General features: G+C 31.7%; 3 protein-coding genes across 3 annotated transcripts in view; 2 read left to right on the forward strand and 1 right to left on the reverse strand.

Moving 5' to 3' along the window:
- Positions 1-21351, forward strand: part of LOC144850007 (uncharacterized) — a 57828-nt gene that overhangs the window by 28353 nt on the left and 8124 nt on the right. The gene's annotated exons all lie outside the window — the stretch shown is intronic.
- On the reverse strand, positions 5215-10374 carry LOC144849555 (large ribosomal subunit protein mL37-like). The gene is made up of 8 exons (XM_078706496.1): positions 10226-10374; positions 9506-9759; positions 8961-9093; positions 8585-8715; positions 7028-7143; positions 6201-6389; positions 5808-5962; positions 5215-5577 (listed from the first exon to the last, which is right to left on the reverse strand). The coding sequence occupies exons 1-8, from the start codon at positions 10226-10228 to the stop codon at positions 5239-5241; spliced, it is 1320 nt and encodes a 439-aa protein (XP_078562622.1). The 5' UTR covers positions 10229-10374; the 3' UTR covers positions 5215-5238.
- On the forward strand, positions 10712-21195 carry LOC144850971 (roundabout homolog 2-like). The gene is made up of 19 exons (XM_078708493.1): positions 10712-10778; positions 11001-11116; positions 11759-11918; positions 12047-12234; positions 12469-12559; positions 12857-13002; positions 13119-13272; positions 16163-16316; positions 16483-16607; positions 16834-17013; positions 17321-17470; positions 17591-17688; positions 17824-18034; positions 18349-18470; positions 18982-19201; positions 19420-19704; positions 20156-20301; positions 20549-20587; positions 20942-21195. The coding sequence occupies exons 1-19, from the start codon at positions 10712-10714 to the stop codon at positions 20984-20986; spliced, it is 2697 nt and encodes an 898-aa protein (XP_078564619.1). The 3' UTR covers positions 20987-21195.

Genomic DNA, 21351 nt, shown 5'->3' on the forward strand with positions numbered 1-21351 from the left:
ATTTCGACCTTTTTATTTTTTGACATTAATGGTTACTATACGTCTATAAGATGCTTATAACACAATATATGCACATATATAGCAATAATATTGCATAATAACCGTATTTTAAAAAGTGCGTATTTTGGTCATTTTTCGAAAAAATCCCTTACTATTAGTACAGGGATTTTTTCCAAAAATGGCCATATTTCGACCTTTTTATTTTCTAACATAAATAGTTACTATACGTCTATAAGATGCTTATAACGCAATATATGCACATATATAGCAATATTATTGCATATTAACAGTATTTTAAAAAGTTCGTATTTTGGCAATTTTTCGAAAAAATCCCTTACTATAGTACAGGGATTTTTTCCAAAAATGGCCATATTTCGACCTTTTTATTTTCTGACATTAATGGTTACTATACGTCTATAAGATGCTTATAACGCAATATTTGCACGTATATAGCAATATTATTGCATAACAACAGTATTTTAAAAAGTGCGTATTTTGGTAATTTTTCGAAAAAATTCCTTACTATAGTACAGGGATTTTTTCCAAAAATGGCCATATTTCGAACTTTTTATTTTTTGACATAAATGGTTACTATACGTCTATAAGATGCTTATAACGCAATACATGCACATATATAGCAATATTATTGCATAATAAAAGTATTTTAAAAAGTGCTTATTTTGGCCATTTTTCGAAAAAAATCCCTTACTATAGTACAGGGATTTTTTCCAAAAATGGCCATATTTCGACCTTTTTATTTTTGACATAAATGGTTACTATACGTCTATAAGATGCTTATAACGCAATATATGCACATATATAGCAATATTATTGCATAATAACAGTATTTTAAAAAGTGCGTATTTTGGGCAATTTTTCGAAAAAATCCCTTACTATAGTACAGGGATTTTTTCCAAAAATGGCCATATTTCGACCTTTTTATTTGTTGACATAAATGGTTACTATACGTTTATAAGATGCTTATAACGCAATATATGCACATATATAGCAATATTATTGCATAATAACAGCATTTTAAAAAGTGCGTATTTTGGCCATTTTTCAAAAAAATCCCTTACTATAGTACAGGGATTTTTTTCCAAAAACGGCCATATTTCGAACTTTTTATTTTTTGACATAAATGGTTACTTTACGTCTATAAGATGCTTATAACGCAATATATGCTTATATATAGCAATATTATTGCATAATAACAGTATTTTTAAAAGTGCGTATTTTGGTCATTTTTCGAAAAAATTCCTTACTATAATACAGGGATTTTTTCCAAAAATGGCCATATTTCGACCTTTTTATTTTTTGACATAAATGGTTACTATACGTCTATAAGATGCTTATAACGCCATATATGCACATACATAGCAATATTATTGCATAATAACAGTATCTTAAAAAGTGCGTATTTTGGCCATTTTTCGAAAAAAATCCCTTACTATAGTACAGGGATTTTTTCGAAAAATAGCCATATTTCGAACTTTTTATTTGTTGACATAAATGGTTACTCTACGTCTATAAGATGCTTATAACGCAATATAGCAATATTATTGCATAATAACAGTATTTTAAAAAGTGCGTATTTTGGTCATTTTTCGAAAAAATCCCTTACTATAGTATAGGGATTTTTTCCAAAAATGGCCATATTTCGACCTTTTTATTTTTTGACATAAATGGTTACTATACGTCTAAAAAATGCTTATAACGCAATATCTGCACATATATAGCAATATTATTGCATAATAACAGTATTTTAAAAAGTGCTTATTTTGGCCATTTTTCGAAAAAAATCCCTTACTATTGTACAGGGATTTTTTCCAAAAATTGCCATATTTCGACCTTTTTATTTTCAGACATTAATGGTTACGTCTATAAGATGCTTATAACGCAATATATGCTCGTATATAGCAATATTATTGCATAATAACAGTTTTTAAAAAGTTCGTATTTTGGCCATTTTTCGGAAAAATCCCTTACTATAGTACAGGGATTTTTTCCAAAAATGGCCATATTTCGACCTTTTTATTTTCTGACATTAATGGTTACTATACGTCTATAAGATGATTATAACGCAATATATGCACGTATATAGCAATATTATTGCATAATAACAGTATTTTAAAAAGTGCGTATTTTGGCCATTTTTCGAAAAAAATCCCTTACTATAGTACAGGGATTTTTTCGAAAAATAGCCATATTTCGAACTTTTTATTTGTTGACATAAATGGTTACTCTACGTCTATAAGATGCTTATAACGCAATATAGCAATATTATTGCATAATAACAGTATTTTAAAAAGTGCGTATTTTGGTCATTTTTCGAAAAAATCCCTTACTATAGTATAGGGATTTTTTCCAAAAATGGCCATATTTCGACCTTTTTATTTTTTGACATAAATGGTTACTATACGTCTAAAAAATGCTTATAACGCAATATCTGCACATATATAGCAATATTATTGCATAATAACAGTATTTTAAAAAGTGCGTATTTTGGCCATTTTTCAAAAAAATCCCTTACTATAGTACAGGGATTTTTTCCAAAAATGGCCATATTTCGACCTTTTTATTTTTTGACATAAATGGTTACTTTACGTCTATAAGATGCTTATAACGCAATATATGCATATATATAGCAATAGTATTGCATAATAACAGTTTTTAAAAAGTTCGTATTTTGGCCATTTTTCGGAAAAATCCCTTACTATAGTACAGGGATTTTTTCCAAAAATGGCCATATTTCGACCTTTTTATTTTCTGACATTAATGGTTACTATACGTCTATAAGATGCTTATAACGCAATATATGCACGTATATAGCAATATTATTGCATAATAACAGTATTTTAAAAAGTGCGTATTTTGGTCATTTTTCGAAAAAAATCCTTACTAGGCCTATAGTACAGGGATTTTTTCCAAAAATGGCCATATTTCGACCTTTTTATTTTTTGACATAAATGGTTACTATACGTCTATAAGATGCTTATAACGCAATAAATGCACATATATAGCAATATTATTGCATAATAAAAGTATTTTAAAAAGTGCTTATTTTGGCCATTTTTCGAAAAAAATCCCTTACTATTGTACAGGGATTTTTTCAAAAAATTGCCATATTTCGACCTTTTTATTTTCAGACATTAATGGTTACGTCTATAAGATGCTTATAACGCAATATATGCTCGTATATAGCAATATTATTGCATAATAACAGTTTTTAAAAAGTTCGTATATTGGCCATTTTTCGGAAAAATCCCTTACTATAGTACAGGGATTTTTTCCAAAAATGGCCATATTTCGACCTTTTTATTTTCTGACATTAATGGTTACTATACGTCTATAAGATGCTTATAACGCAATATATGCACGTATATAGCAATATTATTGCATAATAACAGTATTTTAAAAAGTGCTTATTTTGGCCATTTTTCGAAAAAAATCCCTTACTATTGTACAGGGATTTTTTTCAAAAAATGGCCATATTTTGACCTTTTTATTTTTGACATAAATGGTTACTATATGTCTATAAGATGCTTATAACGCCATATATGCACATATATAGCAATATTATTGCATAATAACAGTATCTTAAAAAGTGCGTATTTTGGCCATTTTTCGAAAAAAATCCCTTACTATAGTACAGGGATTTTTTCCAAAAATAGCCATATTTCGAACTTTTTATTTGTTGACATAAATGGTTACTCTACGTCTATAAGATGCTTATATCGCAATATATGCACATATATAGCAATATTATTGCATAATAACAGTATTTTAAAAAGTGCGTATTTTGGTCATTTTTCGAAAAAATCCCTTACTATAGTACAGGGATTTTTTCCAAAAATGGCCATATTTCGACCTTTTTATTTTCTGACATTAATGGTTACTATACGTCTATAAGATGCTTATAACGCAATATATGCACGTATATAGCAATATTATTGCATAATAACAGTATTTAAAAAGTTCGTATTTTGGCCATTTTTCGAAAAAATCCCTTACTATAGTACAGGGATTTTTTCCAAAAATGGCCATATTTCGACCTTTTTATTTGTTGACATAAATGGTTACTATACGTATATAAGATGCTTATAACGCAATATATGCACATATATAGCAATATTATTGCATAATAACAGTATTTTAAAAAGTGTGTATTTTGGCCATTTTTCGAAAAAATCCCTTACTATAGTACAGGGATTTTTTCCAAAAATGGCCATATTTCGACCTTTTTATTTTTTGACATAAATGGTTACTATACGTCTATAAGATACTTATAACGCAATATATAGCAATAATATTGCATAACAGTATTTTAAAAAGTGCGTATTTTGGCCATTTTTAGAAAAAATCCCTGTACTATAGTACAGAGATTTTATCGAAAAATGCCCAAATTTCAATCTTTTTTGATATAAATGTTTACTATACGTCTATAAGATGATAATAAAGCAATATATACGCATATATAGCAATATTATTGCATAATAGCTTTTTGAAAAGTGCGTATTTTGGCCATTTTTCGAAAAAATCCATTACTATAGGGATTTTTTTCAAAAAATTGCCATATTTTGACCTTTTTATTTTTTGACATAAATGGTTACCATACGTCTATAAGATCCTTATAACGCAATATATACACATATATAGCAATAATATTGCATAACAGTATTTTAAAAAGTGCGTATTTTGGTCATTTTTCGAAAAAATCCCTTACTATAGTATAGGGATTTTGTCCAAAAATGGCCATATTTCGACCTTTTTATTTTTTGACATAAATGGTTACTATACGTCTATAAGATGCTTATATCGCAATATATGCACATATATAGCAATATTATTGCATAATAACAGTATTTTAAAAAGTGCATATTTTGGGCATTTTTCGAAAAAATCCCTGTACTATAGTACAGGGGTTTGTTCGAAAAATGCCCAAATTTCGACCATTTATTTTTTTATATAAATGGTTACTATACGTCTATAAGATGACAATAAAGCAATATATGCTCATATATAGCAATATTATTGCATAATAATAGTATTTTGAAAAGTGCATATTTTGGCTATTTTTTGAAAAAATCCCTGTAAAAATATTCTGTATTATGTATATTACATCAAATAGAATAAAAAGCAACACTTTCGTTCAAATCATTTGTTGTTGGTGTCGTGTATGTTGTATTTATGTTCTCTGTTTTTTTCATCAACCTCAAACTCAATGAACATACTATATTAATATTCTGCACCATGGACATACAATGCTAAAAACTTCCTAAAAATGTCCATATTAAGCTCTTGACATCCGACCTCTGGGTCACGTTTGGTAATCATCTTTTTGATGTACCATTTTCGAGTCTTCTTGCGCTTGTTAGATTTCACAATCTTAATATCTTGTGGATACTGATCATCGTAGAGAAGATTGTCTGCATCCAGCCATACCATATTCTTGATTCCATCATCGGATGCGAGTCGTAGTGTATTAAGCTGTACTACCGCAAAGCTAAAACTCGCGCCGTCTGTAGCCACGCCTTGGCTGACAATTGGAGTCTCCAAATCAATATCAGTATCTACCTAAATGTTAAATATAATATAAATTTGTTAACAGATAATTTATATTTTCTATTAATTTTATTCTTAAGGAAGATGATGATGACACGTATTCAGCAATTTGAAGCTCCCATATGAAAGCTTGTCGGAACAAATTTCACAGGAGCTCAAGTAAAAAAGGCATCTATTTAATGAAAAAAAAGATTTTTTAAAAATTAACAAAGAGAACCAAAAACAATCCATTTGTAACTTACACCATACTGAAGTCGAGCACGAGAGAGGGCGTTTCCAAAGGCAAACATGATTGCTTTACTGTGGAGACCTTTTGAAATGCGTTTCCTTGTCCACAAATGGTCATCAAATATATACAGCGTATGAGCATGTGGATGTGCACAGCCCTCAAAGAAACCTACGAAATAATTTTAGAAAAATGTATTATAACAGTCAATTGTTTATCTTGAGTAAAAAAGGTACTATTGGATCAATTCTAGTCTACGCTTTGAGAATGGTGTAAGTTTAAAAAAAACCTTTGCCCTCTGTAAGAGGTCACCACCATGGAAACATTTCTCTGACCCATCGCCAATTACAGAAGATCATCTGTATTATAATTGATTGATGGAATAGCATGCAAAGACTAAATTACGTACCTGGAAAGTTATGACTTTCTTTATAGACATTATACCGAAGTAGATCAATCAATGGTGATATGGGGTGAAAGGTCGGTAGTTGATGTGTTCTTGTTTCTTCAATCACTTCACTACTAACCAGTGGTGCGATGGGATATGCTGATGATAGCATAGTACCAGCATGCCCTCTTACCTGGATTGGGTCATTACCTAGAAGTTAATTATGATTTATAAGAATCTGCTAAAATCCAAATATATTTTGACAATGCTATTTAACCAGTTATTTGATCCTATTTCTTTCCCCATAATGAATGCAGGTATATTATTCACACACTAACCAGATATTTTGTTTGTTATTTATTTATTAAACTGGGCGACCTCTTCAGTCAAAGACTGGTTTCCCAGAGGGTCCAGTTGTGATCAGTGGCTGTGACGTTCTAGTACACCGGGGTAACCCCCTACTCATCTTGAACTATGTACTAGGTTCTGCACATGAGCTAGATATGTACACCGGACCTACGGTTTATAGTCGTTATCCGAGAAGACTCGTTCTACAACCATGGAGCGAGTGAGCCTCGAACCATTGCCGATGTTTTTGCTATGTAATTACGGTTCCACTGTCTTAATCACTCGGCCACTCACTCACTGAAGCAGAAAATGTAAACTTGTAATTACATATGATCATATGCTAGGATTGTTAGATTGCAATCTTAGCCACATTGAGATCTATTGTAACAATAATTTTCCAAGGCTTAATAATTGTCACTATTATTGAAAAATTGCCACAAACTCAACACCTTGGGTACAATTTTACAAATCAGTCATGGACAGCCTTGACAAATAAATACCTCTTTTCCATGAAGCAGCAACGTAATGTTTGTCGGTTTCAGAACGTTGTAGTATTTTAGGATACTTATCAGCAACAGAGCTACACACCGTTATTAGTGACTGTACAACATTTCGACTGTGAAAATAAGGAAAATTAAAGCACTCAGAAACTGAGTGAAGTACTTAGCAAAATATATCAGGGAAAACTATATTTGCAGTGGAAGAAAATACTCTTTAAGGTAATAAAGAAACATAAAAAGCACTGTAAAAACTGCTATCAAGTGGTAATTATATCTACTATTTATATTGGTTGTCCTTGTTTACACATTTTCGCCATTGGCGGCCCATTTTGTTTAAAACCCTATTTCCCCTTCCTGGATTTTTAGTATGTTCATATATGGACCTTATAGAAATGCATTGTGGTGAAAAAAATTCTGTTGCAATTTTTTCAACATTTTATTAAATCTGAGCATATCTTTCCTGTACTATACCTATTATCAACCAAACATTCAGGACGATAACTTAAAAATTGTCGATGCTATCATGCTAACAAATAAACAAAGCAAGTACTATAATTAGCAAAAAGGGAAAAAAAAAATAAGCACACCAACACGTAAGTAGGAAGGTAATATTTTGTTTATATGCAAATTGTTATTCATTCATTTATAGTATTACACTGCACTTTGCTTTACTCATTCATACAAGTATGGCACAACAAACGAGAAAATTACTGAATGACCTGTAATAAAGCGTCAATGATATATCCATATCTATAATGTTAGGCAAGTTCTTTGTAGTACAAAAGATCTTATGCCAAGAATGTTAGATTACAACAATAGCAAAATTAGAATCTTTATTGTACTTCTTGATGTTCCAAGACTTAATAATCATGACTATTATGGAGAAATTGTCACAAACTCAACGCCTTGGGTAATGCTGATACTATGCAAATTATTAGTAATGTTATTATTAGTGAGCTTTGAATTTTTGACAACCTAGGACTAAAGGCCCGTTTACACTATGATGATAACGATCAACAACAAATAGACAAATGTGCATTTTTCATACATAAAACAAAAGAAATTTAAAAACTTTTCATTCTAGAACTATAGAATAACCATCTATGCTTCCTTTGATGAAAATGATATTTTCACACGTCCAATCATATGATGTCATGATTAGTAAGAGCAATAATATGACAATACAACGATTTAAACTGTTAAATTTATGCATTACTTCATTTTTTGCATTTGTCCCAATTCGTCATCCACTAAAAAGTACACCCAGACAGACTTTATCATTACTTTTTTGAAAGATACATGATTTAAGCTGTGGTGTGAGCTGTCCTTCTACCTAAATAGATTATGCTGTGTTTACCCATATTCAAAGCCAATTACTTTTACTTTTGTTCTGCATAAAAAATGAATAAATTATGATTCCATAATATTTGGCCTAAAGGCCTGGCATATTTTTGTGATTACATTATTGGATAAATATTATAAACATTGTGTACATAGTTTATTGCCCATTGATGTATGTGAACATAATATACTTATATCCTTATTTATATACTGTACCTGTATCTAGGCATACGGATTACTTTCTCCATGGTATCATAGTGTCTACTTTTCTTAATTGCATGGTGTACTTGATCAGTCATGCCTTCTTTCTCAGCTTCTACTCCTAGCTTTTGAAGCCTCTCTGGCAGCTGATAAAGATTCAATCAATATGTATTCAATGAATAATGTATGGTTAGAAAAATGAAAAACAAAATCTGGTAGCAACATAAATTACTGTAAAATATATGTTGAGATTTGCATGGATGGATGTATTTAATTAAGAAATCTTCATATACTGTTCACACATTGATTTTACACAAAGGAAAAATAGGGACTATTGACTGGCTAGCAAGGAATATAACAATTTGAAAATATATATAAATATGAATCATACACATCCTTGGTCCATCAGTTTACTATTGGTTAACCATAATGCCTGGTTGACTCCTTCTTCTAGTACACATATTTGATTGAAGATGTTCACTTGAGTCTTCTTAAAATGAATGTTGCTATCATCATGGGTCACTCTAAAAATATTTAGTTCAAAATAAATATAAAAATAATGAATGTTTCAGGGTTGAACAGGGAAGAATATTTCATGAGTTGAATATGTATTTAAAAAGCATACTGTATAATCAATCGTTGTGGTCAACTGTCCATCGTTAAAGAACCGACGGACTGTTGCGCTAACTAAAAAAACATCTCTCTAGGTAATGGTAAGTAAAGATGATGGTGAGTAAAAGTATAAAAAAATCATCCTGAAATTGAACCTACAAAACCACTCAATCTCTATTAACAATACTAAACCACTACGGTCAGTGTTAAACCATAGACTATAATATCTCTATTGATAAATTTTGTACACGACTACTGTGAAAATGTGCAGGCATGTACTATTTGTTACCCTCGCGGAACGAAAAAGCGAATAAAAATACCTACCGTACAGCATACTTTGGATGTACATTTAACTCTATCTTTTTTTCCATGTCGTACGCAAGTGGAACTGTTCTCTGTAAATTCAACTTATCTTCAATGACACGTGACAATGTTCGTTTTCTCAATCGGTTGCGTTCTCGCATTACTTTAAGATACTCCTTCTTGTAGCCTCGTATTATAGTGACAATAGGAAGGTCACTTCTACAGAGGCTATGGTTTCCAGTCTGCACTTGTAGGCCTAAAATTCTGCTTGCCATCTGTAGGAGTAAATTTAATAAATTTTCATTTATTTATTTTAAACTTCATCTTTATATTGATATATTGGGACTGAATTAAACTATTAAATTAATACACCATGCCAACAATGAATGCATATGATAGGTTATTCTACTCTAGGCTACTAAATTAAAAATAAAATAAATAACATTCTAAAGTCTCTCTGAAAAGAAAGTTTTGGAAAAAGCCTTATTTATGCTTACAAAATTCATATCAAAGTCGATATATGTAAGTGGGCCGAATCGTCTCAGGGTCCGAGCCGAATCGTCTCAGGGGCCAGACCGAATCGTCTCAGGGGCCAGACCGAACCGTCCTCGGCCGAATCGTCTCATCAGGACCGAATCTTCCCCGCTACCGGCCGCTAGCTAGCCTAGTAGGCCTAGGCTAGGCCTAACAGAAAAAGGACTTTCTATTTAGGCTACTTAAGCAGGTCTATACCTGTCTTACCATTGTTATTGATGTGAATTCTTTAAAATTGTATAATAACAAAACAGGCCTAGATGAAATACCGTTACAGTTTCCGCATTACTATTTAGATTTCATTTTTTAGTAGGCTAGGCCTAGGCGAACTTTCTTCCCCACACGCCACACGTTGTTTCCACATTAAAAAAAAAAATGTTACCGCCCTCTATAGGAAGAATAACTGATAACGGCGGAACGTCGTGTAATAAAAAAGGTTGTTTGGTTGAAGATAATTATTGTATGACATTAACAAATAGGCTAGACCTTTAATTTATAATAATGCTACAATAAATTACACTTTAGTGGAAGAAAATAATCCATCTTTGATATATTACATGCATCATACACCTGTTTCAATTTCTACGCAACAATCGATTTATTTATTTTATTTGCGGAAGTTCGCGGAAACTATTTAGTATTACCAACATCCTAATAACAAACTGTAAGAGATATTCTAAGGTTGTCTTGCAAATGGGTGTGTTATACGTAACAGTCGTGTTTACTATTCTTATTCGTTTACACTCGACGCTCCCGCAGTGTAAGTATTCTTAGAAAAATTTTTACCGTTAACATTATATGTCTTCGTAAAGAAAATTAAAATTAGTAGGCCTACTAATAATGTTTTGCTAATCCGCTAACAATTAAGCCTGTCTAATTAATGTTAGCTGTTGATACGAATACGAATTATATTGTAGGCCTAATTTAACCTCAAATTACGAAGCATCCACAATTAAAATTGTGCTGCTTTCTTATTTTTCAGTTGTTGACAATTTTCCACCTAAAATTACGGAGCATCCACATCCATTGGTTGTGGTGAGGGACAACCCAGCGTCATTTAGGTGTAGGGCTGATGCTCGACCAGTAGCCACTATACGTGTAAGTAATCTCATTCCCATGCAACCACTTTTAAGGCGTCAACTTTTTTACGAATTAGGCCTAATATGTCATGCTAACACTGATTGAGTAACGGTGAATTGTATTAGGCCTACTCTTTTAATTTGGCCATTATTATTATTAGTTAAAACAATTCATTCCCGTCTATTATTAAATTATGTTTACTCATTATCAAACGTATTACATAAATATGTATATTTTGCTTTTAGATGAAGAAGACATCACTATTTATATTACAAATAATGATGCACTAATACATTATGTACGTTATTCTGGGCCTATATATGTGAATAAATTCCCCGTGCAAAGGGGACAGAAACTGAAAGCCTGACAATATGTCATTGTTTATTTATTTCTATGTAACACTATACGTTAATTATGTATTGTCTCGCTGAATTCTTACAAACAGTTTTGTTAAATATGTCTTTTATTGTCACATAATAGTTATCTATTTTGATAAAAAATTGGATCGAAAACTAATTTTTGTTCCAATTGTATCCATAAAGTCCAAACGGAATGTTTTGTGTTTCTTATTCGCGGAACCATACAATAATTATGTTTTGTAAAAGCATTTGTTAATATGAATAAAATAATCATGTATTTTTATTTATTTTCTCTTCACAGTGGTACAAGGATGGGGAGCCTTATCAAGGTACCAATGTAGATGATGGCGATCTATTTTTTCTGAAGGTGACAAATAACCAGAATACAGGGGTGTATTACTGTGAGGCCACAAACTACCTTGGGTCTGCAAGAAGTAACAATGCCACATTAGAAGTAGCATGTGAGTTTGTTTTTGTTTTAAAGAAACATTTTATTATTAATTATTCCGGTTTCACTACAACTCATGCTCGAACCCGCAAACTATTTCTTTATGATATAAAGGCATTTTATATTTTATCTTTCCTACAGATTTAAAAAGTGAGTTCAAGAAGAATCCACAAGATGTAGAAGCGATTGCTGGTGGAACCTATGTTCTGGAATGTACACCACCACGGGCGTTTCCTGTACCAGATATCACGTGGGAGAAAAACGGAGACTCCATTGTTAGTGATGAAAGGGTAGAGATAGTGCAGGATGGCAATCTTATGATCAGACAGGTAAAGAACATATTAAAATGATTAGCATTTTTTTCTGTTTTCCATCAAACAACTTCTTTCCAAGCATATTTCTTACCTAGCTGCCATCTAAAGAAGCCTTTACAATATTCGACTCTTCCTGTTTGTAGACTACGCCTCTGATTCATTTGTTTGTTTTTCTTGGCTGTCACTCATGTTCCCTCTTTATGAAGTGTATATAAAGTTTAGAATAATAAATGTATGTCTTTATTAAAGGTACGTGAAGAAGATGCTGGAAGCTATAGATGTATCGCTGAAAACATTGCAAATAAGAGAAGAAGTGACCCAGGTGTTTTGTCAGTGCTTAGTATGTATTTTCAAATTTAAATTGTTTTAATAAAATAAGTTTAACTTTGATGGTTCTCTAAGGTGATTTTCAAGAATTGTCATCGTGGCTAATATGCGAAAATCGAAGTGCATATTGTAGAAGAATAGGCTTCAGTATGCATAATGTATCAATTTCAGATGACAAATCAAAAATCAATGGTATTCGTATTCTTTGTTTATATATGACAATTGGAAATAGTTAAACAATGTTTAGTAGCTACCTTATCATCTCCTATTCCTTTGAATAAACTTCATTTTGTGTTTGATTTTCTTTCAGGTCTTCCAGAACAAGGATCAACCTTTAGTTGTTCACCAGTCAGCAAGATGGCACATATCGGAGACACAGTCACATTTTGCTGCCAAGTGGATCCTATTCCAGGTGCCACACAGCCTTCAATTTACTGGCGCAAAGCAAACCAAGCTGTAAGTATCAAAAGAAATTAACAGATATCAGTATTATCAGTCAGATCTCTGTGATTCCCTGCAAAGAGCTTTAAAATCTGACCTTACTCGTTTTAATGATTTTTATATCATACTAGCCACTTTATCCTGGTGTTGAAAATGGAAGACGGAGCGTGTTGGAGGATGGTAGTCTACAAATCCGAGATGTGACAAAAGGCGATGAAGGACTATATCTGTGCACTGTGGATGGTAGACAAGCCATTTCAGCACAGGCAAATCTACGAGTTGTTGGTAAGCTATTTTAAATTTTATTTTCTTTAGATAGTTTACTATAATTTGTTAATAGGGTTAATATAACAACACTGTGGTAATTAATGTTGCTGCTAATAGATTATCCACTATAAACATCAACTTTATGGACAAGTTTACTGAAACCTTTAGGAGGCCACAAGGCATGAACAGTATAGATAGATATAAAGAAGATCATATATAATACAGTGTGAACAGTTACGATAAAATAGTTTGATATTATTAGTTTTGTGGAATAAATAATAACTAATAGTATACCATTGATAGAAAAAATACAAATTGATATTTTAAAAGAACTACATTACTTTTATGCTATTTCTATAGAGAAGTTTTTAATGAAATGATGTATGCTTCATTTATTGATATCTTATTCTTTATTCATTAATTTTGCTTGATATTTTTTACATTGTGTCAAATTTATTGAACATGCAAAACCATAAATCATTTTGTTCGTGTCAATACTGCTATCAAATTGACATGCATCCATTAAATCGCAGATATATTAACACACCTATCTAGAAGAAGTTAAATATTTATTTTTTCTAATTTAAGTTTTTCGCGCCCTCTTCAAATATCTAAATTTCAATTCAGGTATTCCTCTTTTACCTGATGTAGTTCAAACAAAATTCAGGGAAGAACTTCTAAAATAACTTTTTCTATTCCTGTAATTTCAAAAGCAATAGTAATGTAGAAATCAATACCTGAACTATTAGTTCACGAAAGTGGAAAAGTGGCCCATTCGATCTTTGAACATTAAGGGCGTTTCAATCAAATTCTCGTCAACGAAGCACGTTACTAATGAACTGCCATTGGGTTGATAGTTTTACGAGGAACCACAGGCGTTCGGAACCTACTTGCTCAAATGCGAAATCCATAGTTTAATACATCACAACACTAGATCTTTGATTCATGGTTTATTGTATGTATTATAATTATTAATATAGGTGATAGTATTAATATAATAATTAATATTATGGCATAGTGTTAGAGTAGAACTCCTCATTTGGGACACCCCTATACAGGGCACACTTTGAAACAAACGAGGGGCAATTTATATTTTAACACTAATTCAGTTAACCCCTATTAAGGGGACACTTTGCTGAGTCCCTTAATAATTACTGTATGTGAATTAATGTGGATTGGGATGTTCATGAATAATTGACCGCTGTACGCTTAATTTCTTTGCAGTAGGGGCTTTCATCCTCAACATTCAAAAAATCCATATTTAACAATACATAATATAATCACATTTGGGATGAAATGTTTACCTTATATTACGATCAGGCTGTTGATATTACTTCAAATAAATACACTAGATTTAAGTTTAATAATCAATATCAATACGTTCTCTATCCATGCATGACATTGTGTATAAAATCATTTAAAATTTATATATCAAGGTTGGTCAAAATGAATATTCGTTTAAATGATACGGTATATGAATAGAATGTTTACTCATACTTATTGTCCGTGTATTGATGTTTGTATGATTGTGAGTTCCCTGAAACGGATTACAGGGCATAATCTATTTTAAACAAGTGGACAAAATCACTGAGATTATTGAACAAGTTATCATGAATGATATATGCTACCAGTGTTGTGCACCTTCCCTTTAAGTCATCGCCACAAGGTCAAAACTTGGATTAAAAGGGCTTGAAATTTACAATACCAGTTATATTGATCAGTAGTGTGAGGTGTAATTAATTACTGAATATTTCTACTGCGTTCTTCAGTCATGCATGCCTGACATTAAAGAAAAGAAAGTAAAGAGTCTGTTCACATCAAAATGTAGTGTTAAGCAGTCATACATAGAGCTTTACAAAGCATCTAAGCGCTTCACATTATTTGTGCAGTTGTGTTTTGAGCTTACCAGGTACCCATTTGTAAACCTGGGTAGAGAGAGGCAAACGTTAGTAAGTAAAGTGTCTTGCCTAAGGATACAAACGATATGTGATGAGCATGGATTTGAACTTATGATCTAACGATCAGTAATCCAACATCCAACACACTGTGCCACACGCAATAAAAACTGTTGCATTTACTGTACATAAAGCAAGCTTTTTTATAATCAGGACTTTGCCATAATCATTTTATTTATTGCAAGCGCAAGTGGGATGCCCAATTGTGACGCGATGGATCATTCAAACTGTCAAAAAGTGGATTGATCACATGTGTTGTGTCTACATTGTTGCATCCAAGTGGCAACCACCAAGCTTAACACTTTGTGCAGTAGAACCCAAAGTGAATGACAACAAAAACAATGATAACATTCCATTTCATTGCGTGGACGAAAGCGTATGTAGAGAATGTTTTAGAGCATTCAATCTATAGATAAATAGGTTTATCAATGATTAAGGAAATCTCCTTGAAACCAAAATCTGTCATTTTCCACATTCATAACACGGTGATAATCTTGCTTATTTCTGAGGATTTTTAACTTTCACATCCTGCTAAACTCTTAAGACACTCTGCTTTAAACTTAGTACGCCACCGCATGATAAAACATTATTATGTAAGGTCATTGACTTTGCAAAATTATATCTTGAGTGATCCCAACGCGCAGCTTGATTTGCCATGCTCACTGTAATTTCCATGTAGATAATATAGAAATAATAATAAAATATTTAAAAAATATAAAATGGTGTTCTTTTGCTTGATTGACTTGATAGTAAAGGGTGTCTCACCCCTGTTCCGACACGGGTCCGGTGCATGCAATTTGTTCGTTTTTACGCCACTCCATCTGGATATGCGCATAGCTCCGTGAAAACGAAATATTATGTTCGATTTGCCGGAACAGGTGTGAAAGACCCTTTAGTCTTTTATAACATGTATAATTTTAATTTTATATATATATTTTTCTCTTCTTTTTAAGACTCAGTTGAACTTCCACCTATCATTAAAGTATGTCCATATAATCAAACATTGTTTGTCGAAACAAACGCTTGGCTCAGATGTGAAGTGGAAGGCACTCCACAGCCAGAAGTTAGATGGTTAAAAGATGGACAACCAATCTCAAAAGTGATCAGGTATTTCTATGATTATATTATTTTTCTTTTTAATTGTATTTAATAATATCATTATTTAAATTTTGAAACCGTGCAATATACAGTATTCTTTCATTTCATTTAATAAATGTCATCATTATTAACATTTTCATATTTATAATAATATTTATAAACCTTATATTTTTAGGATAAACGCCCTTCCAGGGTCTTTGCAAATAACTGACTTACAATATGGTGATGCAGGCCGCTATACCTGTGTAGCCACCAGTGAACGTGGAGAGACTAGATGCTCTGCAGAGCTCTCTGTAACTGGTAAGTAAATTGAATATTTCTGTCTTTTAAATGACCATAAATCCTGTTCCAACATTCCACATTGAGAAACCAGAAGTATACCATCATATGAGCCTAGAAAAAAGACAGAAGTTCCATTAGCCACTTCTAAATACAAAAACTACAGTAACATTTTATTACTAAAGCTTTGAACAGTTGTTGTACTGATGTTGTTACTTTGTATAATCAATTATTTTTTCAAATTTAGGTCGTGATGGTACCCAGCGTCGTAGGCCAGCAGATAGTGAGTTTCCTGGGATCCCAGGAATCCCTACAGCACAGAATACTACAAATGGTAATGTTATCTTGTCGTGGTCTCCTCCTGAGTCAACATCAAGGTCAACTCCTTCATACAGAATAGAAGCCTACAATCATGAAATTGATGCAAGTAAGTCCAAAATATGTTTTTTGATTCTTGACTTTTATACCAGTTTTATATGTAATGCAGTACAGCAATGTACAATTAATTAAATTCAAATTTATATTCCTTTCTTCTTACAATAAATTTATAACAATAATGGTAAATGACATGAACACAGGAAGGATCTAGAAAAAAGTAAAATACTTATCGTGTCCAGCCCCTATAACATATAGTATTAATGTTTTATTAATAGGGCAAAAATACACAAGTATAACAAAATTGAATGGTTGAGTTATACAGTATTAAAAAATATATTTCTCATTTCGTTTTACAGCTTGGGAGATTTTAGTCAATAACATCCGAGGAACCACTTACATACTACAGAACCTCCGTTCAACAACCACCTATGTATTCTACGTTCGTGCCATTAACTCTGTCGGAGTTGGACAACCAAGCTCGGTTTCAAATTCATTCACAACTGGAGGTGAGAGGAGAAAATAATAGATTTGTCAATGATTAAGAAATTGAAGTTGATTGAAATCAAGATCAATTGTCATTATATCTTTTGCAAAAGAAATACATTTTATTTTAATTTTGTTTACAGAAACCAATCCAATTCCTGGACTTGATAATTCTAATCGACGTGTCATTATTACTAGTGTAAAAGTTCTTAGTCCAACAGCTTTTAAAGTGGAGTGGGAGGTTAGTAAACTATATTTTCAAGACATGAAAATAAAGTGTGATTATAATGGTGAAAATAAGTAGACATAAATTACTTTTTAGATGACTGCAAAAATATAACTTTATTATTAAATTGTTTTGTCATGTTTTTAACAGCCCAACTGTCCTCAACCTAGCTGTACGTACAATGTAAAATACAAAAAATCCAACGGCGAAGGTGACGTAATGCAAGTAACTGCTGAGAAACCTATCAAGCTTGTGACAGGACTCGAACCAGGAACATCATACACTATTACTCTACAGCCTGTATACAACTCAGTTCATGGGTTAGAAAGTGACGAAGTTACCAAAAGTACATTGGAGCAAGGTAAGCTTGGATAGTGTTAAAACATTTTAAATAGAAATATTATTGTTAAGGTATTAAATTAAAATTAAGGTATTAACTAAATTGTCAATGAATCAATTTATATTCTTTTTTCTGTTAAACAATAAAGTACCAAGCCTATGAATTTCGAAGGAGAATCATGTGTTTTTTTTATTCTACTTGACTTCAGTGTTATGGAACTTTTTCAATTCTCTAAATACCACTTAAGATGGTATTATTTCTTTAAAATCTGAGCCTTTGGCAAAAATATCCATATACCATATGTAACAACCATTAACCATTTTTATCTCTTTCAGGTCAAGATCTAGAAACTGAACAAATATCAAGAAACAACATAAAAGACCTGCTTGACGATTGCAACATACAGATTAAAAGTTTGACACCAGCAAGCCCCACCACTGTCCAAGTTCAGTGGAAGGTCGGTGTTATTGAATTTATTCAACAGAAATCAACAAGATTTGCGTTGATAGCTGCTTTAATACATAATACATTATCTAAATCTATAGGCTAAAGATAACTTTGAACTTGTATACAGTTACTTGATCCATGTTCATTCCAATGAAATCTCTTAATCATCAATTCCAATCAAAACAATTTTTACTACAATCCATCCACAATGAAGTCAATTTACTTACAAAAATAGTTTTTATATAACTGCATGTGATTAATCAATAATATTCAATATATTAGCAGAGTAATCTGTGTTATCTTATGTTTAATATATTTAATCTAAAAATTGGAGTGCATGATGTTGCAGTTTATTTTGTAATTTACTTTACTGGCAATTGCAGATGTACAGTAGTGACAAAATGTATCAACACTAACATATTTAAAACAATGTTAAGTACAATATTGGCAAAAAAAAAAGTCTGCAGAAATGATCTGAAATAAAAATTCTAAACTATCTATTGATATTTCTATTCACACAGATTGGCAAAAACCTTCATTACGTCGATGGTGCTCATATTCGTTATTATTCCACTGATGAAAAGGAAAAATACATGATAGAAACAGCAACCAAATTACAAGAAAACATCACACTTAAAAATTTGAAACCTTATACAGATTACTCAATTTCTCTGATACCATTTCATGGTAACACACTGGGTGAGGCAAGCAACGAAGAGCAAGTTAAAACTAAAGCTGGAGGTAAAGTTTTTATATACAAATTAAGAAACTACAATTGAAGATTTATAATGAAAATGATTAAAAACTCAAATTGTGTTGAGTATAACTTTTACCTCTACTCAAATTCTGATGAGGTTTACTCTTATTGTACCTCTACATCAAGCAGATCCTCCAACACTACATGCTAAAATTTGTAAATTAAGTACGCTTTACAATAATACGTTGGTCTCTGTATTTAGTTCCAGCAATTGCTCCACAAGATGTGTACGCTATGCATCAGAACGAAACTACGATTTTAGTAGGCTGGCAACAGATCAAATCCTGGGATGTTCCTGGATTGATAACCGAATACCTGGTGATGTGCGTTGCCGAAAATCCCAAGTACATTAGAAACATAACAGTTGGTGGTGAAAAAAGCTCTGTCCTAATAACTGGACTGCAACCAGGAGTCGAGTATCATGTTCAGGTGATGGCTTCTACAGAAACTGGCCCAGGACCAATCAGTTCTTCTGTTAGCATTAACGGTAAAGTATATATATATATATATACAAAATAGGTTAAGATCAGTTGTCATTATGCCTTTCCATAAGATATTATTTTCACTCTATGTTTAACCATAAACCATCATAATTTGATAGACCTGGTGATACAAATTCACGTGTTTTTAAGGTGATGGTTATAGATTATTTTTATAGAACCGAGAACATATATTTGTGGGAAGAATGTGTTAAGTCCTGAGGACGAATCACGTCCATCCAAAATAATCCGTTGATTAAGAAGAGTTTCTTCACTTCATTAGTCAGATAGGCAGAATCAATTGCAATCTGTAATCTTTTTTATGCAAAAAAACAAACATCATTTAATTATAACTCCAAATTGTATGTATGCTTCCTTATTTTGGTACAATTCTATTTAATATGTCAATATATATAGGCCTTTTATATTCGTATCCATTTCCAACTTTAAAACTTTCAGATAATTATAGTAATGCAGAGAGTGGTAATAGCGTGAGTACGGTCATCATCATCGGTGTGTGTATTCGTGGCGTGTTGGTTGGTGCCGTTGGTGTGGGTATTGGATTTGTTATCTACAAAAACATGAAACAGGTTTTGTTGGGAAATGTAAGATGAGAAAACAAAAACAAATACGATACAATATTGAACAATAACAATAATAACAATAATAAGTACTGCTACATTACTGTTCAAAATGTCTATATAAAACACTAATTGTACCCAATCTTTACCAATTCACACAAATATTTTAACAGTAACTTGTTGTAGGACTATATGATAATGTAAAAATAACAATAGAATTTCCTGCACACGCACTAAAATATTTATCTTCCCTTTTTAAAATGTTGTTTAGAAACGACGACCAGATAAGACGAATGTAGACAATCCTGAGGTAAGTTAATAATTAGTATTTTGACTAGATAAAATCATTGTCAGAATATCATTTTAATTCAATTCAATTCATTTATTTTCCATAAGACATATAATACAATACAAAATACAAACACTAAAAAAAAACTGACACCAGTCTGGCGGATTGTAGAAAAGTGACGAAGTCACTATGTGAGTACTCTCCTTCTGGTGCAGACAAAAACAACAAGTTAACAGCAAATGACATTTAACAACTTGAACAATTAGGCCTACCTATACTGAAATGACCTACTCAAGTTTGAGTGAGCAATTGCACAAATTCTTTGGTGCCTTTAGAATGTAAATTCAAACCATTGAAATATATTTTTTTTCTCAGGCAACGAAGAGGCACCAGGTTATGTTAATGCAAATATTGGAATAAGAACCAGAAGGAAAAAGTTTGACTACAAGATTGAATTAAATCAGTATTAATATAAAATTGTTTACATTAAGGCCTATACTTCTCTAAATTATAATGCGTAGAATGTTTTTAGAAAAAAGTTTTATAAACTGCTTTTAGTAGATAGTTAAAACATACAAATAATAATAATATGACGCTTTTAAAATTAAACTCGGGATGTAAAAGTAAAATAAAATGGCTTTAACTCTATTATTGTTTTCTATATTTGTATTTGTTATTGTATGTGTACGTGTTTGTCTGTGTTCCCTCCTGTAAGTGGTGAACCATGAGTTCACTGTTGGTTGGGAAATGAAATAAATTTTTTTAAAAATATAATTATATATATA

The sequence above is a fragment of the Antedon bifida genome, chromosome 8, assembly GCF_963402885.1.
Source record: "Antedon bifida chromosome 8, ecAntBifi1.1, whole genome shotgun sequence".
Lineage (NCBI taxonomy): Eukaryota > Metazoa > Echinodermata > Crinoidea > Comatulida > Antedonidae > Antedon > Antedon bifida.